The sequence below is a fragment of the Coffea eugenioides genome, chromosome 6 (genome assembly GCF_003713205.1).
Source record: "Coffea eugenioides isolate CCC68of chromosome 6, Ceug_1.0, whole genome shotgun sequence".
Classification (NCBI taxonomy): Eukaryota; Viridiplantae; Streptophyta; class Magnoliopsida; order Gentianales; family Rubiaceae; genus Coffea; species Coffea eugenioides.
This window is the reverse complement of record NC_040040.1, coordinates 5,491,867-5,518,137: the sequence shown is the minus strand read 5'-3', so window position 1 is coordinate 5,518,137 and position 26,271 is coordinate 5,491,867. Positions and strand designations below refer to the sequence as shown.

At 45.2% G+C, this 26,271-nt stretch overlaps 3 protein-coding genes and 1 long non-coding RNA gene across 4 annotated transcripts; 3 read left to right on the top strand and 1 right to left on the bottom strand.

The window, feature by feature from the left end:
- The first annotated feature begins 852 nt into the window (after positions 1–852).
- On the top strand, positions 853–12,119 carry LOC113775727 (UDP-glycosyltransferase 73C4-like). Its single transcript, XM_027320718.1, has 2 exons — positions 853–2,189; positions 11,712–12,119. The coding sequence occupies exons 1-2, from the start codon at positions 1,000–1,002 to the stop codon at positions 12,004–12,006; spliced, it is 1,485 nt and encodes a 494-aa protein (XP_027176519.1). The 5' UTR covers positions 853–999; the 3' UTR covers positions 12,007–12,119.
- Positions 12,120–13,067: 948 nt separating this feature from the next.
- LOC113775441 (UDP-glycosyltransferase 73C4-like) lies at positions 13,068–15,002 on the top strand. The gene has a single exon (XM_027320324.1). It carries the CDS (start codon positions 13,161–13,163, stop codon positions 14,754–14,756), a length of 1,596 nt encoding a protein of 531 aa, XP_027176125.1. The 5' UTR covers positions 13,068–13,160; the 3' UTR covers positions 14,757–15,002.
- Positions 15,003–16,617: 1,615 nt separating this feature from the next.
- On the bottom strand, positions 16,618–18,864 carry LOC113773201. The gene is made up of 3 exons (XR_003468772.1): positions 18,787–18,864; positions 17,660–17,723; positions 16,618–16,828 (listed from the first exon to the last, which is right to left on the bottom strand). It is a non-coding gene; the product is annotated as an uncharacterized LOC113773201 (long non-coding RNA).
- A 5,105-nt stretch (positions 18,865–23,969) lies between these two features.
- LOC113775265 (UDP-glycosyltransferase 73C1-like) lies at positions 23,970–26,271 on the top strand. Its single transcript, XM_027320069.1, has one exon. It carries the CDS (start codon positions 24,502–24,504, stop codon positions 25,981–25,983), a length of 1,482 nt encoding a protein of 493 aa, XP_027175870.1. The 5' UTR covers positions 23,970–24,501; the 3' UTR covers positions 25,984–26,271.

The following is a 26,271-nucleotide window of genomic DNA, read 5'->3' as shown; positions in this document are numbered from 1 at the left end:
AGGGAAAAAAAAAAACAAACAAAGTTTGTCCAATCCGTATGACAGACATTATCTGATTCACTTCTTTGTTCGCAAACTTAAACTCGGTCTTTAGCCCTCGCCGACTTTCTGATTTATTTCATGGTAATTATAGAGACATCTCGACAAGGAAAATGATTGAACCATGTAAGACAAACTCAAAACTCGCACTGGACAATGCATGAAGATAGAATACGGTAGAATGTCCATCTTATAATGCAAGGTGAGGATAAGCTCATGCTGGCCATGCCCGAACGCGGCCGTGGAATTCGGAGGATCTCATCTGTGGGCCTGTGGCTGCTGACTTCCCATCCATTTGTTTCTGGCCTTTTGCAGCTACATCCAGATTGTTTCACTCAAGTACATAATATATATATGCTTTGAAACCGAGCTCCCTCGGAAGTCGGAAGGTCTTTCAGAATTCATTAATTAATTTGTCGTTAGATTTTTAGTATATGAGATTGAGAAGCCCAAGTTGAATACAATTCACTCCTATTTGACCACTATGGCCGTGAATCACACGCAAATGAAACCTTCCAACGCAATTATGGAACGTTACTTCCCATTGTAATCAAAGAAATTTACTGGGCCGCAAGAACTATAATTTTACGCTGTCTCCATCTTATGGCTCCCACAGAGCCAAGTTGCATGGTCTTCGGAGAAGATTGGAACTGCACAGGTTTTTGCTTCACCATTCGTTTAATCATAAGAGAACATGCCAATTTCCTTAATGTATATAAGGACAGCTAAAGAGTATCCATGCACAGAAATTTAGTTCATTCAGCAAACCACGGAACTGCAGAACGGATATTGGTATGCTTGTGCAGGGTCTTACATCAGCAGCCAATGACGGATGCTCCACGATGAATTGATCATGTCCAGAAGATTTTAGCTACAGTATCTATATATAAACCCGTAAAGTTTAGGCCTTGAGGCAAACCAGTCTCCTCCTGAGTTTCAGCTCTCAAACTAGTTGCTGCTATGGCCTTTCAAGTGCAGCCTCCACATTTCATATTGATTCCTTTCATGGCCCAAGGTCACTTGCTCCCTGTGATAGATATTGCCAGATTGTTGGCAAGGCGTGGAGTTATCATAACCATTTTCACTACACCTGTAAATGCCAAGAGATTTGAATCAATAGTTGCACGAGAAGTAGATGCCGGACTGCAAATCCGCGTCATCAAACTTGATTTTCCATCCGCAGAAGCAGGGCTACCAGACGGATGCGAGTGTTTTGATATGCTCCCTTCCATAGAGTCCGGTATCAATTTCTTTGCGGCTGCCAGAATGCTACGACCATCAGTTGAACAATGGCTTAGTGAGCTGAAACCGTCCCCGAGTTGCATACTTTCTGATATGTGCCATCCATGGACAAGTCAAGTTGCACGGAAGTTTCAGGTTCCAAGGCTTGTTTTCCATGGGTTTTGCTGCTTCTCCCTCCTCTGCTCGCACAATTTGACAAATTCCGAGGATCTTGACAACGTAACTTCTGATGCAGAGTACTTCACGGTGCCTGATTTGCCTGACCACATCGAACTGACCAAAGCTCAGGTTGTAGGCCTTGTCAAACCAATCATCCCAGAATGGGCAGAAATTCAGGAACAAATAAGAGAAACAGAAAAGGAAGCATATGGAGTTGTGGTCAATACCTTTGAAGAGTTGGAGCTTGATTATGTTAGACAGTATAAAAAGGCGAAAGGTAAAGGTGTCTGGTGCATTGGCCCTGTTTCCCTGTGCAACAAAGAGAATTTGGATAAAGCTGAAAGAGGAAACAAGGCTTCCATTAATGAACACCAGTGCATGAAATGGCTAGACACATGGGAGCCAGAGTCCGTAATCTATGCCTGTTTGGGAAGCATTACCCGGTTGGCAACTTCACAATTGATTGAACTTGGACTAGGCCTAGAATCATCAGGTCGACCTTTTGTCTGGGTCACTAGAGACGCATCCGATGAATTTCGGAAATGGCTTGTTGAAGAAAAGTTTGAAGAAAGGACCGAGGGCAGAGGGCTTTTAATCCATGGTTGGGCGCCACAAGTTCTCATCCTGTCTCACCCATCAATCGGAGGGTTCTTAACACATTGCGGGTGGAACTCAACTATAGAAGGGATAAGCTCAGGTGCGCCAATGATCACATGGCGACTGTTCGCTGAGCAGTTCGTCAATGAGAAGTGATGCGACTGCCGAAGAGAAGGTCCGACCTGGCCAGATGCGTGGAGGGCGAGCTGAGCGGTCTGACCTGCACACGGGCGAGCTGCGGGGCAAGGTCCCCTGTAGCAACTCCGACGATCAAGTCAGAAGAAGATTCGTAAGTAAAGAGTAGTGCTTGTGCTGTGAATAGCGTACCTTGTGTTTTCCCCACGCATGGTATTTATAGAGTCACAGGTAGTAGTCTCCTAGTAGAACAGGGAGTCCTTATGGGAGCATAACTCTCCCTAGGGCTCCATAGCTTAGTTAAGGCGTGCTTGGGCTCTGCAGCCCGCGCGGCCCATCCGCTTGGGGAGACCGCGCCCTCTGGGCCACCCAAGCCGACCTGCTGGGCCGGGAACCTCCTACCAGCCGAGCTTATGGGCCAGGCCGACGTGTTCGTGGGCCCCACTACACTAGCCCACCCTCAAGTCTAGAGTCATCGATCGTGCGCGTGAATCTAGGCCGAATTCTAGGAGGTCATGTCAGCTCCTTGTGGGACCCGCCGTCAGAGAGTGGTGCAAGCAACCGTCGCGTCAGTTCGCGTCTGTCACCTCAATCGTCGCCTCGGCCAATTATGGCGGTTAGGAACGGTTCCCCATAACTGCTCGAATAAATGCGCGCCTCTTCGTTTTCCCGCGCTGTCGCTGCCTATAAATAGGGTCCTCCAAGCGTCATTTTCACTCTCCTCCTCTCATTTCTTCAGTTCGCTCCTTCACTCCCCAGCTCGCTGCTTCATTCCTTTCTCTTCAAGAACACATCGGGTCGCCCCGCCTTAAGGGCCCAGAGTCAGCCCGGGCAATCCTTAGATCATCCTTTCACCAGTAAGTCCCCCTTTCCTTTTATGTCTTCTTACAGTTCGGATAGTTCTGACGTTACCAGTTCAGCCCATAGGCACAGAGCTGCCAGCCCCATACTCTTAGATAGCAGCTCTTCCGATTCCTTTAGCTCTTCTCCTTCTATTTCATTTGGACCGAGACCAGTAGCCTCGCCTAACCTGTCCCCAGTTAGAGTAATGAGCCCAGCTGAGCGACCTGCCCAGCCTATAGTTGGAGCAGCTGAACAGGCTGCTCCGGATCAGATGGCAGCAGGGACCTCAGGGGGGCTGAGGGGCGACTTTGGAGAGGTCGACACTATTCCCCCAGCCCTGGCTCAAAAAGATGTTGACGAGCTGGCGGAAAAATACGAAATTCCGGCCCAGTTCGAGCCCAGGGCCGCCCGTTCAGGAGAGGTTGCCAGCCGACCTCCCCCTGGTTTCGTGGCGATCTATAGGGACCAGCTGATGGCTGGCCTCCGTCTGCCCATCCCCAACTTCCTCTTCTTCATTCTTACCTTCTGGGGTATTCGCATAACCCAGGTCATCCCCAACGCTGTTCGCTCTATCATAGGCTTTTTCATCCTCTGCCGAGCACTCGAAATCCCTTTTTCTCTTGACCTATTTCGAGCCTTCCAGATGAAGGTCAGCGGGAAGGTCCCTGGGTGGTTCTACTTCGCCCGACGAAGTGGAACGAAAACCCCCACCCGCGAGGTGTTTACGGGGGCACCTTCCTCCATCAAGGACTGGAAACCTCAGTTCTTTTTCGTGAAGAACCTAGGTTTTCCTCCCCTTACCTGGAGAGCAGAGACTCAAGTCTCAGATCCCATTCCGTCCCCGCTCCCCGTGTTCGAGCTGAGCCGCCTACTCAGCTCGGACACGAAGCTGGACGTGAAGGAGTTCAGCAATGGCCAGCTTTGGGCGGCGGGGCTGATCCGAGCTAGCTCCTCGGATCCTTCCTTAGAGGATAGGCCACTCTCGACAGACGAGCTGGACGCCTGTAACTATCCTGCCCTTCCCTCATCATTATTATATTATTTTTTTTTTTTTGAACCACTGACCTCTTGGCCCTCTGCTTGTGCAGTGAAGCGGTTTTCCTCACTTCTATCCATTGGCGGCAGCAGCAACCCGGGCGCCGCTACTCAGACTCCGTCGGCCATCCCAGCCAGCTCGGTGCCTGTTCCCGTACCTCAGCCAGCTCCCGCCCAATCCTCCAAGGCGGTTGAGGCTGGGAAGAAAAAGAAAAAGAAGACCACTGCTAAGAGAGCCAGGGTGGAAACGCCCTCGTCCCCAGCTCGGGAGGAGAGGCCAACACCCGAGCCTGCCCAAAGCGGCCACTACGGCGTGAACACCGCCGAAGAGCAAGCCCGCGCTGAAGCTCCTCCAAACCTGTGGCAACGCCAAAGCTCCATGCTCTTCGACCCCCAGACGCAGCTGACGACGCACCAACACCCTATGCACTTCTGCCCCCAGTGGAAGCTATCCATAAACGACCGAGCTCAGTTCCCAGACGTAGCTCGGGAGCTTATCCAGGGCGCCATCCTTCCACGCGACTTCAACCTAGTCAAGACCATGGATTCGTCCGACCTCCTCAATTACTATTACACGGGAGCAGCACAGGTCGGTATTCTCCCACTTCTTTGCTATATGTAAGAGGTTACTCTTGTCATGGTTTTGACGCCTCCACACTTGTCCTGACAGATGAATGTGGTCGGGCCCGAACTGGCCAAGCGTTACGAGGGCCTGCTCCCCCTGCTGACTGAAACGAAGGCGGCCAACGAGAAGTTGCTCAGCCAGAACGCAGCAGCTGTGGCCGAAGCTGAAGGCCTGAAGAAGCAGCTCGCGCAAGTCCACACAAACTTCGAGCTAGAACTGAAGAAGAACGCCGATCTGACCTCACAGCTGAAAGAGGAGCAGCAGAAGGCAGCTGAGCTGACTGCTCGGGCGGAGGCGGCCAGAGCTGAAGGAGGCCAGGAAGGCGTGCGGGCCTTCCTCAGGTCGGACGGCTTTAGGGGCGACCTGGCTATTCTGAATACCCCTGTTCTGCAACATGGGTATTCCCTGGCCCTAAAGGAAGTGCAGGGGCTAGATCTGCCCGGGTTCGATCTGAGCAAGTTTTCCAGCTACAACCCCCTGGCCGTGGAGCAGCTCGACCGCCTGGTGGAGGGCTACACGCATGGGCGGAAGCTGGTCGACCTGGTTGCCGATCCTTTGCTGCCGGTGACTACCCCTGAATCCGAGCAAGAGGAAGAAGAAGGCGAGAACTAGAGTAGGGTCTTGAAGTCCGAACTGTTAGTAGGCAGTGGGAGCTCGGCCCTTTCTATGCTTAATTCTGTTAGCACGAGCTCAGCCCCTTGTACAGTTTTACTGAATTTAATGAAAAGCCTTTCCTTTGCTTCATACTTAGTCGTATTTGCCAAATTTCTTGTCAAAAAGCTACATCAGTTCGGCCCTGTGCTAATATAAATGAACTACATGCTCCACGGCCCCAAACAAAATGAACTACACTCTAAAACAAAATGAACGAACACATTGACATAAATAAAAGGTCTCGACCTTGAGATGTTCTAACACGCGCAAGCTTTAACGAAAAATTCTCAAGTTGGAATTGTGCCAGGTACGCGGGACTTCTTCCCCCCCGAGGTGGGTTAACTTGCAGTACCCAGCTCGATCTGCCTCTCTCACCACATAGGGGCCTTCCCAATTTGGATCTAGTTTGCCCGCGCCCTGAAGCCGACTCACGCTATTCTTTCTCAATACCAGGTCTCCTGGCTTGAAGGTCAGAGGCCTTACCCTAGCATTGTAGTGTCGCGCGACCTGCCCTTTGTACTTAGCCATCCGTATAGCCGCCTCTTCTCTCCTTGCTTCCAGCAGGTCCAAATTAAGACGTAGTTCTTCCTCATTGTCCTGAGCTACGAAATTCTGAACCCTGCCCGAGGGAACTCCTATCTCCGCAGGGATCACCGCCTCGGCTCCGTAGGTTAGAACAAAAGGAGTCTCCTGGGTAGCAGTTCGGGGAGTGGTTCGGTAAGCCCACAGTATGGTCGGCAGCTCGTCCAACCACCTAGTTCGGGCGAACTCCATCCGTGTCTTCAAACCATGCAGGATGGTCCTGTTGACGTTCTCGACCTGGCCATTGGCCTGAGGGTGGCCTACCGATGTGAAATGCTGCCGGATCCCGAGCTCCGTGCACCAGCCTTGAAAAGCAACGTCGGCGAACTGGCGTCCGTTGTCTGAGATCAAGACATGGGGTATACCGAATCGGCAGACGATGTTTTTCCAGAAGAACTTCTGCACCGACCTGCTGCTAATGGTGGTAAGGGGCTCGGCCTCCACCCATTTGGTGAAATAGTCTACAGCCACCACTACATGCTCATAACCCCCCGGAGCTCGGGGAAACGGACCCAACAGGTCGATTCCCCACTGGAAAAAAGGCCAAGGGCTCTGGAGAGGGATCATCTCCTGAGTCGGGGCGTGATGGATCGGCGCATGCAGCTGGCAGGACTTGCACCGAGTTACCAGTTCGGTTGAATCCAAGAACATGGTTGGCCAGTAATAACCAGACAGCATTCCTTTCTTGGCCAAAACCCTCGGGCCGACGTGGTTTCCACAGATGCCCTCGTGCAGCTCACGCAGGATGTAGTTTCCCTCTTCCGGAGTGATGCACCTCAGCCACGGGCGTAGGTAGGATTTCTTGTAGAGTACCCCATTTGAGAGCTCGTATCCCCGCGACCTGAGGAGGACCCTTCGCGCCTCCACCCGGTCTTGAGGGAGTTCTCCACTAGCTAAATACCGTACGATGGGATCCATCCATGAGCTCACTACCTGAATAACAGCCGAGTCCACCTGGTCATATGCCCGATTTCTGACGACTTCCACCAGGACTTCTTTGTTCAACGTACCGACCGAGGTGGAAGCTAACTTGGACAGGGCGTCTGCCCTTTTATTTTGGCTTCGTGGGACCTGTTTGAGTGTGAACAGCTGAAACTGAGCCCTCAGCTCGTGCACTTTGGCGACGTACCTTCTTAGGGGCTCCTCCTTAACTTCATAACTTCCCCCTACCTGATTGACTATCAGTTGCGAGTCGCTGTAGACTGCTATCGACTCGGCCCCCAGCTTCCGAGCTATCACCATCCCTGTTACCAGGGCCTCATATTCGGATTCGTTGTTGGAGGCCCTAAAATCAAACCTCAGGGCGTAGGCCAACTCGTCCCCCAGAGGGCTGGTCAGGAGAAGCCCTGCTCCGCATCCTTCCTTGCTCGACGACCCATCCACGAACAGCGTCCAGACTGGAATGGTCTGATCAATTTTGCCGGTGGCCTGTTCGATCTCGGCAGCCTCTTCGGCCCGTTCAGCCTCCGCTGCGTCTCCGATCTGTCCGACCTGAACTTCCTTTGTAGCCTGTCCGACCTTGACATGTCCTTTAGCTTGCTCGGCCTCGACTGCCTTTATGGTCTGCTCGACTTTGGAAGTCCTGGTGGCTTGCCTGACCTGGACAGCTTCTCTGGCCTGCCTGGCCTCTGCTGCGCCTTGGGTTGTTTGGGACCGGGAGGTCTGCGCGGCCTCGACTGCTTCTCCGGACTGCTTGGCCTTGGCTGTGTCTCTGGTCCGCTTGACCCGTGACTCCTGTTGTCCGAAGGAGACCCCTTCAGCTATGAAATCTGCCAATGCCTGGGCCTTAATGGCCGTGCGAGGTTGGTAGCGGAGGTCGTACTCGGACAACTCCACAGCCCACCTCACCATTCTACCTGACGCGTCCGGTCTGGAAAGAATCTGTTTGAGTGGCTGGTCGGTCATAACCACCACGGGGTGAACTTGAAAATACGACCTGAGCTTCCGGGCCGCGTGGACTAACGCTAAAACGTACCGCTCAATCGAGGTGTACCTTGGCTCCGCACCCTGCAGAGCTCGGCTGACATAATACACAGGCTTCTGGATTTTTCCTTCTTCCCGAACTAGCACCGCACTGACTGCCTCCTCCCCCACTGCTAGATAGATAAATAAGATCTCCCCATGTGTGGGAGAGGTCAAGGCTGGCAACCGCGCGATGTGGGCCTTTAGCTCGTCAAACGCTCGCTGACACTCGGGGGTCCACTCAAACTGGGGACCTCTCCGCAGGGCCTTGAAGAAGGGGGAACCCCGAACTGCAGATTTCGACAAGAACCTGTTCAAGGCCGCCATCCTGCCAGCTAGCCGTTGAACCTCTTTTATGCTTCGGGGAGGAGCCATGTCCATGATAGCTTTCACCTTGTCGGGATTAGCTCTTACTCCGTCTTTTGATATCATGTACCCAAGGAACTTGCCCGATCTGACCCCGAAAGTGCACTTCTTGGGATTTAGTCGCATCCGTGAGCTCCGTAGGACGTCAAAGATCTCCCTGAGGTCGTCGATGAACTGCTCCGGAGTTCGGCTTTTCACCAGCATGTCATCCACGTATACCTCCATGTTTCGGCCGATCTGGTTTTTGAACAGCTTGTTGACCAGCCGCTGATAGGTCGCGCCTGCATTTTTCAAGCCAAATGGCATGGTGGTATAACAATACGTACCGTATTCGGTGATGAAGGCAGTCTTCTCTTGGTCCTCCTCATCCAGAGCTATCTGGTGATACCCTTTGAAAGCATCCAGAAAGCAGAAGATCTCGTACCCAGTTGTTGAGTCGACCAGCTGGTCGATGCGAGGGAGAGGGTAGCAATCCTTCGGACAAGCCTTATTCAGGTCGGTGAAGTCCACGCACATCCGCCAAGCCCTGTCCTCCTTTTTGACCAGCACGGGATTGGCCAGCCAGGTCGGATAGTAGATCTCTTTCACAATTTTGGCCTCCAGCAGCTTGCCTACCTCCTCCTTGACGACCTCGTTGCGTTCAGGCGCGAAGTTTCTCTTCTTTTGTTTTACTGGTCGGGCGCTTGGGTCCACATGCAGCTTGTGAACCGCCAGTTCGAGAGGAACTCCGGGCATGTCGTCGGCATTCCAGGCAAAGATCTCGGCATATTCCTCCAGGAAAAACTCCAGGGCTCTCCGCGTTAGCTCGCTCAGGCCGGATCCTGCCCTGACCACACGATCAGGTCGTTCGGGACAGACGGGCAATTCAACCAGACTCTCGTCTGTCTCCAGCCTCTCCTCTTTTTCCGCAGGTTCCCATGGTTCCAGATAGGCTGTCTGGGCTACTAGCTTCTCCTTACCCTTAAGGGTTGCAATATAGCAGGCCCGAGCTACCTCCGGGTCCCCCTGCACCTCGGCCACTCCCTCGGGAGTGGAAAATTTCATGCTAAGGTGTAAGGTCGAACAGACAGCTCGGAGTGCGTTTAGGGTTGGACGTCCCAATATCATGTTGTAGGAGGACGGCTCCTTTACCACCGCGAAATTCACCGAAACAGTTCGGCACCTCGGTGACTCCCCTATAGTGACCTGGAGGGTTATCATTCCCTCAGGCCTTACCGGCGGACCTGCAAAACCTATCAAGGGAGTACGAACTGGGATGAGCTGCTTATCTTCCAGCTGCAGTTCTCTGAAGGCCTTGTAGTACAACACATCGATGGCGCTCCCATTGTCAATGTACACCTTTTTTACCTTATAGTTACACGTGACGACTTCTATCACTATTGCCTCGTGGTTATTGGAAGCTAAGGGTACCGCATCCTCCGGCCCATAGACGATCTCCTCGTACATCTTTAAGCGCTTGTTTGAGCTCTCCCCACTGGGGGGAGGTCTGTTATTTCGCCGAGCCGAATGGCTATCCCCTCCAGCAGGTCCCCCTGCAATAGTGTTGATTACTCCCGCCAGATTCGGCACCCCACGTACCGGAGTCCGCTCCCGAGGACCCCGAGGTCGGTCGTGCGAGCTGGACGCCCGATCTCGTTTGAATCCTCCCTGCTTCTGATCAGTTCGCCCCTCGCGGACGAACTGGCCAAGATGACCCCTCCGGATCAGCTTTTCAATTTCCTTCTTAAGGTGGCGGCAGTCTTCAGTGTCGTGCCCCACATCCCTGTGGTACGCACAGTACAGGTCCTGATCTCTCCTGTTTCTATCCCCGGCCAAGGGCCGGGGAGGTCGGGAAAGTCCCTCTTGCTCCATCACCGCGAGGACCCGAGCTCGGGGAGCCGTGAGGGAAGTCCAAGGCTTGTCTCCCCCTAGGGGTCGGCCTCTAGGCGGGTGGTCATAGGTAGGCTTCCGCCCTTGGTCACGTCGAGCGTCTCCTTGGTCGGTTATTCTTCGGCGCTTGTCGTCCCTCTGCCTCTCCTGAGCGCTCTTCAAGCGGTTAGCCTCTTCAGCATTGGCCTTCTCATGAGCTCGATCCAGCATTTCCCGAACTGACTTGGGCGGTCTCTCAACGAGCTCGGTGTATAACTTCTGCTTCCGTAGCCCGTTAATGAAGGCAGCCATGACCACCTTGTCGTCTCGGTCACGGACCTGGAGGGATTCGTTATTGAACCGCACCATGTATTCACGCAGTGATTCCTCGACCTTTTGTTGGATGGTCATAAGGTGAGCGGTGCTTTTAGAGAAGGCTCGTGAGGAAACGAACTGTGCCGAGAATGCTCGCGCGAGCTGGGTGAAAGAGCTGATCGATCTGGGGGGAAGCCCCTGAAACCACTGCCGAGCCCTTCCTTCTAGGAACATCGGGAAGGTCTTGCACCTGACCGCATCCGCGGCCGTTTGTAAGCGCATCTGCGTCATGAATACGAACAGGTGGTCTTCCGGATCCGTGGTGGCATCGTAAGGTTTCATGGTTGGAATTTTGAACTTCGCGGGCAGTTGGTATTCCTCGATGTCAAGCACAAAGGGGGAAGCAATATACCTCTCCGCCTCCGGGTCGAGGATTAGGTCAAGCTCGTCCCGTACCTGTTGTCGCTCCCTCCGGGGGGAGAGCCTCCGGACGGGCTCCGGATGTTCAGTTCGGGAATTCTTGTGAGATGGCTCTACGACCTCGACCTGCTCACGTGTGAGTTCCCGATGCGTCCGCTTGGCCCCGTGATTGGGACTCCCAGTTCGGGACCCTGACAGGTCGGCTCCTTGTACCTTAGGCTCCTTGTCGGAATGACCTCCCGACTGCCCTTTGAGGTAGTCCATGATCGCCTCGAAGGTGGGCAGGTTTGCTGCCACCGTCTGCACCAGCTGTTCGGGTGGGATCCGTGAGGGCCCCGCCCCTGCTCCTTCAGGTGTCGGATCCTCATGAGAGTTTTGGGGGCCGCTTCGCTCCATCCCTTTGGATCCACCAGCGTTCCTTTGAGACCTAGTTTTCGGCATGATTCGCGAAGAGAAGTAACGTGTTTCCCACAGACGGCGCCAATTGATGCGACTGCCGAAGAGAAGGTCCGACCTGGCCAGAGGCGTGGAGGGCGAGCTGAGCGGTCTGACCTGCACACAGGCGAGCTGCGGGGCTAGGTCCCCTGTAGCAACTCCGACGATCAAGTCAGAAGAAGATTCGTAAGTAAAGAGTAGTGCTTGTGCTGTGAATAGCGTACCTTGTGTTTTTCCCACGCATGGTATTTATAGAGTCACAGGTAGTAGTCTCCTAGTAGAACAGGGAGTCCTTATGGGAGCATAACTCTCCCTAGGGCTCCATAGCTTAGTTAAGGCGTGCTTGGGCTCTGCAGCCCGCGCGGCCCATCCAAGCCGACCTGATGGGCCGGGAACCTCCTACCAGCCGAGCTTATGGGCCAGGCCGACGTGTTCGTGGGCCCCACTACAAGAAGCTAGTATTATATGTACTGAAAACTGGAGTCAAGGCTGGAGTGGAGTCTCCTGTTTACATAGGACATGAAGAAGACGTGGGAGTGCAGGTGACAAGAGATAACACAAAGACTGCTATTGAAGCGTTGATGGATCAAGGGGAGGAAGGGCAGATGAGAAGAAAGCGAGCCGCAGAACTGAAAAAGATGGCAAGGAAGGCAGCAGATGAAGGTGGTTCCTCACACCTCAACATTGAACAGCTAATCAAAGACATCATGGAGAAAGTTCACACTAAGAGCATTACAGATGATTCTTAGAATTACGTATTTAACATGCATGTAATCGTGGTTTTTTCTCCTTATACCATCAAGAGCATATCTTATGAGCTGTCTTTTTAGTTGATCCTTTTTTTTCAATATATATAAATGTTAAAAGAGTCACTTTGCCTGATCAATGCTTTTGGCGTTGAACAAAAAGAATAGGTTTTCTACAGCATTAATAATCAATTCTGCCCATGCGGTGTTGTCTCTTAGGTTTAGTACTATTGGAGAAGTACTATCAAGTATCAACTTGGCTAGTTTCTGTGACCTCCCTTATCAAAAAGCTTTACGTCGTCTTGCTTCTATGCAAATGATTGAAGTTGCAAGGGTCTGGAGGGATCTCAGCTGCCCCTTCATTCAGGTCATGACTCCGTAAGCTACAAAGCAGGGGAGTCAGGAGCAAAAAGCCTTGTGAAGAAAGATTTGAAGATTGTAATGAGAAATGGATTGTAAATGTACAAACAAGGGATATTGCTGGAGTCATAGTTGGTATGGAAATTGCCGTCTTCTTTGGTGAGGACATGGCAGGGGTGCAAGTCAAGTAAAATGAAATTGAGGCGCAGATTGATGAATGAAGGACAAGAAAGAAAAGAAATAAGGGGGAGAGCTGTACTAAATAACAAAGGGGGCAATGGAGGAAGCGGGTTAATTCGACACTGCTGATCCAATGTATCATGGAGCTTGCAATATGAATGCATGACTACATGAGAATATATTATTGTTTCACTGTGCAGGAGATTTATTTTATTAGAACAAAAACAAAATTGAAGGAAGCATGGCGATCTACAGCATGATTCTTACGGAGGATTTTCATTCATCGCAGTTTGCGCTACAAAAATACTCGTAATTGCTGTTCGACTGTAATTTACTAATTGAACTGGCACTAGTCTATCAACTTCTAAAACTTTTTTTCTTTTTTTGGTTATCAATAATAAAAGATAAGATACTTTTTGGCCGGATGGCACTTGAAAGTCTAGATTTAAGGTCTCCTATTCTTGTGGAATTCGCAGACGGACAAATTTGAGACAAAAGGAAACGGCACTCTAGCTTGCCAGACCAATCCAATGAATCATTAATCTGATAGTGGAGACAAATTAACTTCCACAACATACTTAATATTGTATTGGAAGAATGACATAAGTTTTGGTCAGATGTTAATGAATCAGCAAGCATCCATCATTTTCAAACCACAGAAATTTGAGTCAGTGTGCCTTATATTTTGCATTGACCTGTACAAGCATATATTAGTACCCACTCCTCAGACCGCAACTTCTAGAGAGTCTTCTCCAATTGTTGCCATGGCCTCCCATATCCAAACTCACTTCGTCTTGCTGCCCCTAATGGCCCCAGGCCACATGAATCCAATGATAGACATTGCTAGGTTGTTGGCAAGGCGAGGTGAAATTGTCACCATAGTCACCACAACCCTCAATGCCAAAAGGATTGAAACAATTGCCAGTGGGCTCTGTATTCGAATAGTTCCACTCCAATTCCCATCTGTTGCTGCCGGCTTACCCGAAGGTTGTGAAAATTTAGATATGATCCCTTCGATGGACTCACTCTCACAGTTTTTCGTGGCAACAGACATGCTACAACAACCAGTTGAAGAATTGCTTGCAGAGCTAAAACCCCGGCCCAGCTGCATCATATCCGACCTGAGTTTTTGGTGGACAACACTTGTTGCTCAAAGGTTTCAGATTCCAAGGCTTGTCTTCCACGGAACAGGTTGCTTCGCGCTCTATGTTACGCGTAGGTTGATGATTTCCAAGGTTCCGAACAACGTAAAATCTGATTCGGATTATATGGTTGTCCCTGGCCTGCCGCACAGAGTTGAGCTTACTAAGGCTCAGCTTCCGGGTTTGGCTAACCCGAGTGTATCTGGCATAAATTATTTCCATGAGCGGATGAAAGAAGCTGAGAAGAACGCGTATGGGATAGTGGTGAACACTTTTGAGGAGTTGGAAATGGATTACGTCGAGGAATTCAGAAAGGTTATGAACAAAAGAGTTTGGTGTATTGGTCCTGTTTCACTGTGCAACTCAGACAAGTTAGATTATAAGGCCGAAAGAGGTAACAAGGCCTCAGTGGATCAACACAATTGCTTGAAGTGGCTTGCATCCAGGGAAACCAATTCTGTAATCTATGTTTGCCTTGGAAGCTTATCTCGTCTGTCAACTGGGCAGATGACTGAGCTTGCACTGGGTTTGGAGGCGTCGCAACGACCGTTTGTGTGGGCTACGAGGTACAAATCAGGTGACTTTGAGAAATGGCTTTGTGAAGAAAAATTCGAAGAAAGAATCAATGACAGGGGTCTTTTAATCCACGGTTGGGCACCACAGGTACTAATCCTCTCTCATCCTGCAGTTGGTGGATTCGTTACACATTGTGGCTGGAACTCGACTCTTGAAGGGATTTCTGCTGGTGTGCCACTGATAACTTGGCCCATGTTTGGCGAGCAATTCTGCAATGAGAAGTTGATTGTGAACATACTGCGGGTCGGGGTTAGAGTTGGAGTAGAATTTCCTGTTAGATTCGGAGAGGAGGAAAAGGTTGGGGTGCAGGTGAAGCAGCAAGACTGTAAAACAGCTATTGACGAATTGATGAGTGAAGAACAAGAAGGAAAACAAAGAAGAGAGAGAGCTCGAAAACTTGGGGAAATGGCAAAGAGGGCACTAGAGGAAGGGGGTTCTTCTCACCTAAATCTGGATTTGCTGGTCCAAGATATCACAGAGCATCCGATGGAATAGAAGACGAACGGCCAGTGAAATCAAACATCACTCACCACCGCGTTGGGTGGAGCGGTGGTGATTGTTTCAAGTTTCAACCGGTTAAAGGTTTTTAATAAACACACCAAAATAATTTCGAATATACTACTATTTGTATCAACTTTTTACGTATAATATTTTAGGAATGAACAGCTGGAACACGAAACAGCTTTGACTACCAAAGTTTGACACAGGAGCGATTTTGGTCTCTAAAGTTTGATCTTAGCCTTATATCTTTATTTCTCTCCTCTTTTAAAAGAAAATGTACGACCAAAATTTCTCACAAATGTCACTTTATCCTGATAAAAATTGAACAAAAAAAATCATTCAACCGATCCTAAATGTGCTTCGAACTAGAAACATTATGGAGCAGGTTTGCTTTGGTCTAAACTTTGAGAACTAGAATAGCTCTTGTGCCAAGTTTTAAAGACCAAAATTTCATTTTTTTCACATATATATATATATATATATATATTAAGAATGCACTACTCCACAAGCTACATGTGTAAAAAACTATTGGGATTAGCCTAATAGTTAGGAGCGGACTTTTAAATTTTTCCTTAGTATCAAGTTCAAATCTTATGTTTGACAATTAGAAGTAGGAAAAATATGAATGTATGAGTTATGAGTGTAAACTTTATCCAATACGTATGAGACAATAAATTAGTTGGGTTTGACAAAGGTAGCTTCTCCTGTCGGTTGCGCCGATAGTATTTAAACCTTTTGCCTTTACATATGTATATATATCAACCTTCATTGGCGTGATCTTGGAAGTTTTGTCCCTCTTGTTAAGTAGATACTCCAAGACACGCAAAACAAGTGTATCCAGCCAGGTAGGCCCGGAAAAACATTTACTTTAAGGGTCTGTGTGGTTGTCATTTTCCTGAAAAATCACTTCATTTTCCATAATTTTTCAGTGTTTGGTTATTAAGTGAAAATATTTTTCAAATTTCTTTTTTCATAATTTTCCGGTGTTTGGTTTATCAATGAAAATATTTTTTGATATGTTTGTTAATATGTTGCAAATATTTTTCTACTCTCAAAATATTTATTTCATTACAAGTTAATTTTAATTTCTGTCCATTATAATCATATTATCATTTTTTAAAATATGTATTCATATTACACCATGAATTCTTAAATGGAATTATTAATGATACTAATGAATTGGCTTTTTATCTTCTTTTTTTAAAAAATCATTAAGGGCCGAGAGTCTCTTCTAAATTGGATGCCACAACATTTTCTTTATTTTCTTTATTGTCCCAAATCAGTGATACTAAAAAAAAATTAGATAACCTCTGCACTAGAAACAACATCTTTTGTGAAATGAACTAAATAAAACACATATTTTATGGTACAGAATTAGAACCATTGGTACATAAAAGCACCTATCAAGCCTAGAGTGACACAAATCCCTGCTTTAAATGTTGTCAGCCTTAGTTGGATAAAAAATCTGGAACAATTCAATACATACAGAGGCAAATATATGCCAAAATATAAAATATTGCTCAACAAAAATGAAAATCACATCTCCAAATGGAAAACGGTCCCAAAAATATCAGTTGCCCAGATAGTAAATCATGGTTACAAAAGGAAACAACTGTACAACACGTCACCAATGTTCATGTGAACATTTTATAGGAAAAAACTTAGTGACCAGAGCTTTGAACAAATCCAGTTGGCCTGCACCTACAACTTCCCATTGTGACAGCCCCACCTCTCCCTAGGGCAAACCCTAGGGTATCAGCGGACTGCCTGCCCAACTCTCGCCAGGACTCAGTCGTTCAAAGTACTAATATCATCAATGAAACGAATGTAACATTTGACAATGCAGGGGATTGAAACCCTAACTCAAACATAATCACTAATCCAACAATTCAGCTTAGTACATATATCATCGCATGCCAACTTACCACGCTTCACTCAAAATTACATAATATAAATCATCCTTAAGAATTTAAGCTTACAAGTCTGCTTAAACGAAAGTTACAACCTCAAAACGCAAGAACGGCAAAATAAAGCTAAGAAAGCCCTCGATCAAATCCCTTCCCGATCTGTTAAGTAAAACAAAGGGAATGGGGTGAGCTAAAGCCCAGTGAGGGTCCAGGTAAAACAAGTAAACACATAGCCACATAAAATCACAAAATAGCCAACTAAACACCGTACAGTAAAATAACAGTTTAATCACAGTTCAATTCAAGGATACGGGTGGCTTTCAAAAGCCAAAGGTCCACTTGAGCTTGATCATAATTGCCTCCTGTTGACACTCCGTCAACACTTGTAACAGTATATAGGTCCGTAGAACACCACTTTCACCAGTCTCCGTCCACCAAACAACCCCCCACCGGGCCCGCACTCCATAAACAGTAGTTTGGTAATACTCGAGTATACCAGGAATCCGAGTTTCCAATGCTCAAGGATTCCAATGAAACAGTATCAAGCCGAGGATTTTATCACTGGTGGTGCTGGACAACACAACAAGCAAGCACAACGGCTATGCTTCACCAGGGACCTCCAAGCAAGATTCAATTTCCAGTGAACAGTAAACAGTCCTCAAGGTTTATCGGCCTTCTCGACCAAGCCCTTGCTGGCTCGATACAACCGACTCACCTATGAGGTTGGGTACCCAAACAGTAACAGTAGTTGGTGGAATGTCATCCACGCAACTTAAGCACAGTCATGTATAGCAATATCTCATTTCATGTTAATTCATTCAGTAAGTAGAGCCTCAGTGAAAAGAAAAAAAACAAGGAAGGTCGAGTGCGATAAAGTACACACTCGCCTCAATTTTAATTAAAACAGTGTTTGGCTCAAACAATAACAATTCAATACTTTCAAGTACACAAATATTTCACATAACAAGTAGCAGGTAGTGGAACACTCACCTGTCAAGCAAAAGTAATAATCGACGTCAAACGTCTCAGTTACGATCACCGTCGTTGCCCAAACCTAGGTCAACGAGTGAAAACATTAATAATTGGATTCGTTCCCTACTAAAGTATAGGTTCATTAAGAGGCCAAGTGAGTAGCTTAAGCTACTTAATCCGGCATGCAAATAGGGTCTAAACCACGGTGAAAGTTCATGGAAAACAAGTCTAGTATGTACATGAAAGTTTGGCAAAAGAAAAGTTTCACTAAAGCTCAAAGGCTTCATTACGGGTTAAACTGTCTCGCCCGGCCAGCCTCGGGGAAACGGTCATTGCTCATTGTGGGAAAGTCGGAATTAGGTTCCGTCAGTTGCATTGGAAACTAGGTTCATAAGGCTAAATTTGTCTAGAAGAAACCATTTCCAAAATCCCAACATAAGTGGCTCAAAATTAAGAAACCAAATGAACTTTCTGGACTGTCTCGGATGAACAGTACCGCCCGGACAGCCAACTTTCCAGACTCGCCACGGATCGTTCGGGATGAACCAGAAAATGAGATTTGTACCGTTTTAAAGCTCTAAGAGTCTACTTTCAATTGCCACAAACGGCACTCAATTCCGATCAGTGAGTAACACGTTATGACCTTAACAAGATTGCTGGACAGAAAATTTCTGGACCTAGTCCAGTTTTCCTCCTTTGTTTATAACTCAAAATTTATTCAACCAAATTGGCTAATTTTTTGTAGACAACCTCCACACACATAACCCAACATATAACACTCACATTTGTAGCCAAAATGTGCATGAAAATATCAAGGAAAAACCGGGCAGCAAGCTTAAAAAGTTTCGGTCAGCACACTTTAAAAATTTCTAACTTCTACTCTTCTTGTTATTTTCATTCCTTGCACATAACAAGTATTAGATCCAACTAAATAGGGGTTTAAAACATATCAATACTTCATAAACACACATGAATAAGGGTTAGACATTTCATCAAACACTTGGTATGCATATTAGTAAACCTAACCATTACTTGATTAACTCAAGAAACTAACCCCAAATTCAACCATAACAAGTTGTTTTTCACCATTTCAACCTCAAGTAGATGATATAACATCATAAACCCAAATTTTAAAGATTACATACCTTACTTACAAGTTGCTTTAGTCACCAAACAAACCACCACAATAGAAGCTTTAGGCTTGAAACAACCTCAAAGATTGAAGAAAATTTTCTCACAAACTCTAGATCTTTCTTCTTTGGATTTTTGTTCTTGATTTTTTTTTTCTAGGGTTCAAGGTAAGTATATGGAGCTCTCTCTTCCCCCTTTTTGTGCTAAGAAATTCGGCCAACAAGGGTTAAAAAGGAACCAAGTTTAGTCTTTAAATTGTTTTCTAATTCCTTAGTCAAACAAACCCATGGCTAGGGTTTTGCCACATGACTTCATTAGTAACCTAGACTTTCTTAATCTTTGACTAATGGTTCTCTTAACTTTTCAAATGTACCAATAATTGTTTAACAACTCTAATCTCACACAAAAATCTCTACTACTTAAGAAAAGAACACTTGGTCAATTTCAAGTGGTGCATTAATTTAAACAAACTCAAGAAAATATTTTTCTTCAATTACAATGAAATGGAATGTTATACATGGAAATTACTATAACATATAGAAAATATATTGTAAGGGCATAGAATAAGTAATTTAAATCCTAGGGTAAGGCACTTGGTACAATGTAAGTGGTGGAAAAGAAACTAACTCAACAAAATTGTTTTAGCTAAAAGTAAGGATATGAAATGTAATGCATGAAAATTGTTTTAATACATGTAGAATGCTATGCAAGGGTATATTATAAGTGGTGAAATAGTTACAACTAACTCAAGAAAAACGTTTTAATTTCTTAGTGTATACGATAACACATATGGGATGCAATGCTAGGGCTTATAATCTGTGGTTTCATTCTTAGAGTAAGACATGTAGTTTAGAAAAATTGACTTTTAAAGTGAGGGTTCTCACACCCATGGCCACGGCAAGTGGCAAGGTACTCAATCAGCCCTCCTTTTTCCACTTCTAGATCACCTCTAGGGTTCAATGGTGCTGAAAAACAACCAGAAAAAATAAATATCTTAATACATGAAAGAAGCATCAAGTCCACCCATGAAGCACAACCTATTATAACTCAATTGCTCTAAATAAGACAGGTAAACGAAATAACAACAATAGCAACAAGAATGAAAATCATGACATCCCATCCAATTCTAAAATCATGACAACAAGAATGTATGCTCCCAGACCTAATAAGGTTCAAAATCCAACTGCTCTTCTTCTTTTTTTCACTAGAAGCTCGCTCCCCTGTACCTCAAGCTTGAACAAGTGCAATATGATGCGTACAGGAGCAATTCGGGACAACCAAAAGCTTCATGACCACAAGTCTCATGTTGTGAAGGCAATCTTGGATGGTTATGTTCTCCTTCGTAGGTGACAATCAGCATTAAAGGCTCCTCCAAGCATCTCTCCACATGCTTTCTGGCAGGGCACCCTCTCATGCTGCTGTACTTGTAGTATCCCTTGCACAGAGATTAGCGAATGTTGAATCTAGGCACTTGGAGATCAACTCCTCTCCTCAGCCCTCCCACATTGAAGGCCGAGATAAGATTAGATTTAGGCTCATAAAATAATTATGTCACGACTTCCAAGAAGCTCTCAAGCACATCAAGAATCAGAGAAACATAAAACATGAATAGGATTGGAGAAGAAACAAATCCTTCCTTTTGCCAAACTAAAACTGAATCAAAGACGAGTAAAAATTCCTGGCACTATAGCGTTTTCACTTCAAAATTCAAAGTGGATGAGATGCAATTAAAAGCTAAACTGTAGATCACTCCACCGAGAGGGCACAGTAAAGTAAGTAGGTCAAGAAGCATAATAATAAATAACTGATGATTTTTCTATGGATTTTACTGCAAGTCAAAGCAAGCTCCATCATGGAATAACAGAGACTAGCAATGTACCTGGGATGAGGTGAACCTTTGATTGGTTTCTGGCCATACTTCCTCCAAGAGTACTCATCGGGAGGGATATCCGCAAGCTTGTTACTGATAGCAGGTATTTTGATTGATCTCTTCACCGTGTTTCCTTCTTAGGGAATTAAAAAAAAAAAAACGAAGACAGTGACCATAAATACCACAAAAAAGACAACAAAATGAAATTTGAAAAATCTAAGAGGACGGAAAATAACAACCTTTTCTTTGAGCAGTGACATCGTCCACTATTTCCACATTTCACACTCCTATTCTCTCATCTTCCAGAGCATCATCTCACCAGATTGTAAGAAAAACACTACCCTACCCTACCCGGATTCTGAGCAAGTTAGAGGGCCGAGACAAAAGCGCCAAGATTAATAATCAGATTCAAAGTATCAACAAACCCCCAAAACTCAGCAGCCAAATTAATTCATTAGCATCAATCAAATCAAATATAACCCTAATCCGATAAGAACAAACTAAAACAAAAGCAACCACAAAAATTCATTCAAATCCAACTTCAAGAATCTACACTAGTAATTCTAAACAATTTTTCAAAGGAAAAGGGAGGGAAAAAACTAATAAGGGCAAAAAATTTTCAAACTGATATTGGCCGCTTTTAAAGGAAAAAAATGAGAGAGAGAGAGAGGGGGGAGATGATCTTTTACCTCCGAAAGTGGGTCTTTGCCGGAGTTGGAGATGCCACTTGCAAAGAAGGGATTTGTTTGCTGATAAGATGTCGCTGGAGGCTTTTATCGATGGTATCGCTAGAGGCTTTTATTTGCCGGAGTTGAGGAGATGTCGTTGCAAAAAAGTAGGAGTTTGGTCTTTTCTCGATGAAGAGGCTGTGAAAAGAAGACTGCTTTTAGGAAAGGAAAATAACTTCACAATCATAGACAAGGAAGTTATTTTCCTCCCGTGGGTGTAACTTATTTTCTATCAGAAATTATTTTCCCAAATTAATTATCAACCAAACAACAGAAAATATGGAAAATATTTTCCGGAAAACCTTTTCCACCCAAACAAACAAACCTTAAAAGCATGATAGCTTGGTTGCTTCGACAGTGGAAAGTGAGAGAACTTCCCACGTAGGCAAGTCAGCGTCAACATCTTTGTCCATGTTTTTGGGGTCCAATTAAGGGAAGGTAACCGGCAAAGGCTATTATCATCTGAAGGAGCTAATAGCAAATACCAATATAAATTGGGTTGGATCGTTAAAAGAATTAGTGAAACTATAGATGTTATACCTGGATAACAGTGTGAGAGCAAAAGACCTCTAAATACTTACACCAGGAGATTGTTTATTGGACTTTTTTCAGTTAACTTGTGTCATATTTGTTTACCATGAAGTGGAACAAGGAGCATTGGTACTTATGCACCATAGACATCATTAGCCGAAAAGTCTTCATTTGCGACTCTACAAATTTGATACCGATTTGAAAAGTCACCCTGTCGTGTATAAGATTACTTATCTGCAATTTTTAAATTTAAATTAAAATCTATCAGGTCAATTATGTCTCGATTCTTGAAGTACTATGTTAATTATGTTTCTCATTATTCATCTATCATTTTGATTCTAGTTAAAAGGCCACTATCTATGCAATATATAAAGTTAGAGGGGTTGTGGTTAGTGTAAACTTTTTTATGTCATTTTTTAAACTTTTAATTTTATCATTATAGAAAAACTAATTTTTGCTCTAATTACTTAATTACATTTTGCTAATATAACTATTCATAACTACCCTAAATACTATAACTACCAAATTACAATAACCTTATAAACCAAATTCTTTAGTAAATTTATAATAAATGTATTTATGCAAAAAATAAAATGTATATAAATTTAATTTCTTTTAATTATTTATGTATATAATTACTCATCTATGTCAACTAACAATTAAATTTAAATCGGCATAACTCTTTTGTCCAATAAGCATTTAAAGCTTAAGATTGGAATACACATGCCTTCATTTCCGCATAACTCTTTTTTATTTTTCCTAAAAATACAATGGACCCGCATTTAGAACTGCTTCTAACCGGTCTCCAACAGCTCTTTTCATAACTGTCCCTTGCCCGGTCCGACGGTGATGTCTTGTTCTAGTTTCCTTTGCTCTTCCCACCATGCAGTCAGCTTCGCACCTCTGTTTTTAAACTTGGACTCAACCGGGCGATTCGACTGATTGAACTGAGAATTGGTTAGTCCTCAGTCTAAATTAGTATAAAAAATCGGGTGAAAGAAACTCGATCAAAAGATCGATTTGATCGTAAACCGGTAAACCCTAAAAAACCCAGGACTGATAGTGGAAAGCTTTTATGGCGGATGGCAGAGAAAAAGAAACGAGAGGAAGAAACAAGAAGAATCCTTTATAAGTTAAAAAATCTTTTCTCATATTATACTTTGACCCCTCAATATTTTAAATAATCATAATTACACATATAGAGTTCTTTTATTACTCATTTGCAGCCTTACTTTTTGCATTTTAACAATGATTGATATTTTCATTCTGGATTCATCATCTTGTGGAATTAGAGACTCATTAATGTTATTATATCTTACTTAAAAAAGTTCCACTATGAGTACTTTATTCTATTACTTTATTATTAATTTGACTCCTTAATATATAGGACATATGAGAAAAGATTGAAATCACTATGAGTACATATTTATTCTATTTATTTTATTTTATATATAATTAAAAATATATTTATGAGTTCAACCTCGAGTTTAACCGGTGGAACCCATTCGCTTATGATCCCTAAATTCTGTCGAGTCGTTACTCGATTTGAATTTCAAAACATTGCTTTGCACGACGTGATAACTTGACCCCTTCTGACTCAAAGGACATCCACCGTTACTATACTGGGGCCGCCTTCTAGTCCTCCGAACCACCAGATTTATTGCCAAGGCTTTTAGCAATAGTTTCCAAACTATTGCAATAAGTGTATTGAAGTTAAAAAGTAGGGAAACCGTCCGAAATTCAATTTTAGATAACAAACAGCTGGCTGGTGATAAATGACTCGAGTGTTTGTGAGATGTTAAGAACTAAGGGTTCAGTTTGACAGGAGGTCAAGGATTCACTCGCCCTTAATTTCTATAGGATTGAAAATAGAGTAGATGATGTCGATTCATAAAAATAAGAAAAAAAATATAATTTTAGACATGAAGTATTAATATAAAAATAAATTCTAAAAGATAAGAAATTATGTAGAGTTCAAATATATTTAATACCCTAACTTAAATATAAATCCTACAAACTAGCAACATATTTTAGAGCTCAAACATATTTCCACCTCTGATCCTTTTTGTAACTCCAAGAAACGACCCAGGGAGAAGAGAGAGAAGTAAGAGACAGAGTGAGCGGAAGAAAGAGTGAGTAAAAACACTACTCACTCTTGAGTTTTTTGTAATCAATGACCATCATATTTAGGGTAAAAACGCTTGTAAGCAATTTTTGTACACACTTCCAATTTTCTGCAGAAATCAAAGAAGTTTTCTGCAGAAGATTCCAATTTTTGTGCACACTACGTTTTTATCCGGTCTTAAGCCGTGGAGTGAAACATTAAAACTTACGAGCAATCTAGACGTTCGCGTTTGACAGCCTACTTAGCTATCTAAAACGACTCGTAAGCAAATTATTGCCATGTAAGCAGCACAAGTTATTGCACCGCTTTGCGGGCTCTATCTATATATTACACCTTCATCCAAAGTTCAGCTGCCCCTCGATAGATTTCCTGCCCATCAGAATTCTTTCTTCAATAGTAGAGTACCGACCGATTTTATACCATTTATATCTATATATATATATATATATATATATATCTCAAATATCTGCAACAAATGGATCCCCAAACCGAGCATCTTCACTTCCTCCTAATTCCTTTGATGTCTCAGAGCCATATTATTCCCTTGTCAGATCTCGCTAAATTACTAGCAAGGCAAGGCCCCATGGTCTCGATGATTAGCACCCCCAAGAACGCTAACAGGTTTAAAGCTCTCATCGACTATGCCGCAAGGGAAAACCTCAAGATCCAGTTGATCACAATACCATTCCCAGGTCAACAAGTCGGATTGCCAGAAGGATGTGAAAACCTGGATGCACTTCCTTCTACAGACTTGATAAGGAGCTTTGTGGATGCATATAGTTTGATGCAAGAACCAATAGAAAACGTTGCCAAGAAACAGTTAGAACCGAGGCCAAGTTGCATCATTTCCACCAATGCTCTTGTATGGACTCAAAACCTCGCCCACAGGTTAGGAATCCCAAGGTACGTCTTCCAAACCGTAGCTCCCTTCACTCTCGTCTGTGCCGGCAGAATAGGCAGGTTCCTCGAGAGTCACGACTCTTCGGATTTAGACGCATTTTGGGTACCGAATTTGCCGCACAAAATCCAATTCAGAAAATCCCAGTTGCCTTTTCCGGAGAGCAGGAAAGAGTCGGGTGATGTAAGGAAAGAAACTCAGGTTTCAGACAGAGGGAGTCTGGTGAATAGTTTTGAGGAGTTGGACCAGTGGTATGTGGAGGAACAGAAGAGAGTTCACAAGAACTTCTGGGACGTCGGACCCGTTTCTTTGATCAACAGTACAGGGTCAGCGACAGCAAAGAGTGACCACTACAGTTTAAAATGGCTGGACTCGATGAAGCCCAGCTCTGTTATTTATGCGTGTTTCGGCAGCATGTGTCATCTGTCGTTCGGGCAGCTGAGAGAGATTGGTCTGGGGTTGGAAGCCTCAGGCCGCCCGTTCATATGGGTGATCAGAGAAATTGATTATTCGCCACAAGTGGAAAAATGGTTAAAAGATGAGAAGTTTGAGGAGAGGGTTAAAGGGGTCGTTGTCAGAGGATGGGCACCGCAGGTTCCGATATTATCCCATTCGTCAGTGGGAGGATTCTTGACCCATTGCGGGTGGAATTCTACACTGGAAGGAATCTGCGCAGGGGTGCCAATGCTATGTTGGCCAATGTTCGCGGAGCAATTCTTCAATGAGACATTTGTTGTGGATGTCGTCAAGATCGGCGTGAGGATCGGAGTCGAGACGCACATGAGGGTTGGCGAGGAAGAGAAGACCGTTGACAGAGAACAAATTAAAGCAGCAATCGATCAGCTGATGGATGAAGGAGAAGAGGGGGAAGAAAGAAGAGAAACAGCGAGAAAGCTGAGTGAGATGGCAAGGAATGCTACACAAGAAGGGGGCTCTTCTTACAGGAATATCACATTGTTCATTCAAGACGTACTCCAGCTCCAGCAACAGGAAGCTGCAGAAGACGAGAAAGTGAATGAAGACAGAGACTCAGAAATCACAGACAAACGAGTGATGTAGACGTAGCCATTTAGGAGGGCAGGACCCTTTCCTTCCTTCTCATCTATAGTTTGTTTTGTACTCCTCTATATATGCATGTATTCGTCCCGCGTGAATGGTCCAGCGGTAGCCTCCTCCTACAGGAATCGAGTCGGTCCCGAGTTCGAGCCTCAACTCTGCTGGATTCCTTCGCGCACTTAACGTGCTAGGATCGGGTTGGGGCGCTGAATCCGGGCCGCAGGGAATTAATCGGGTCTGTAAGGATTGACCCGGACACCCCTGTGTCGACAAAATATATGTATATATATA

What these genes read in the sequence shown, in the direction of transcription:
- LOC113775727 (XM_027320718.1), top strand. Translation starts at nt 1,000, where the DNA reads ATGGCCTTTCAAGTGCAGCCTCCACATTTCATATTGATTCCTTTCATG. An exon ending in GAGCAGTTCGTCAATGAGAA is followed by an intron (nt 2,190 to 11,711) that starts GTGATGCGACTG and finishes CCACTACAAGAA; the next exon opens with GCTAGTATTATATGTACTGA.
- LOC113775441 (XM_027320324.1), top strand. Translation starts at nt 13,161, where the DNA reads ATGTTAATGAATCAGCAAGCATCCATCATTTTCAAACCACAGAAATTT.
- LOC113775265 (XM_027320069.1), top strand. Translation starts at nt 24,502, where the DNA reads ATGGATCCCCAAACCGAGCATCTTCACTTCCTCCTAATTCCTTTGATG.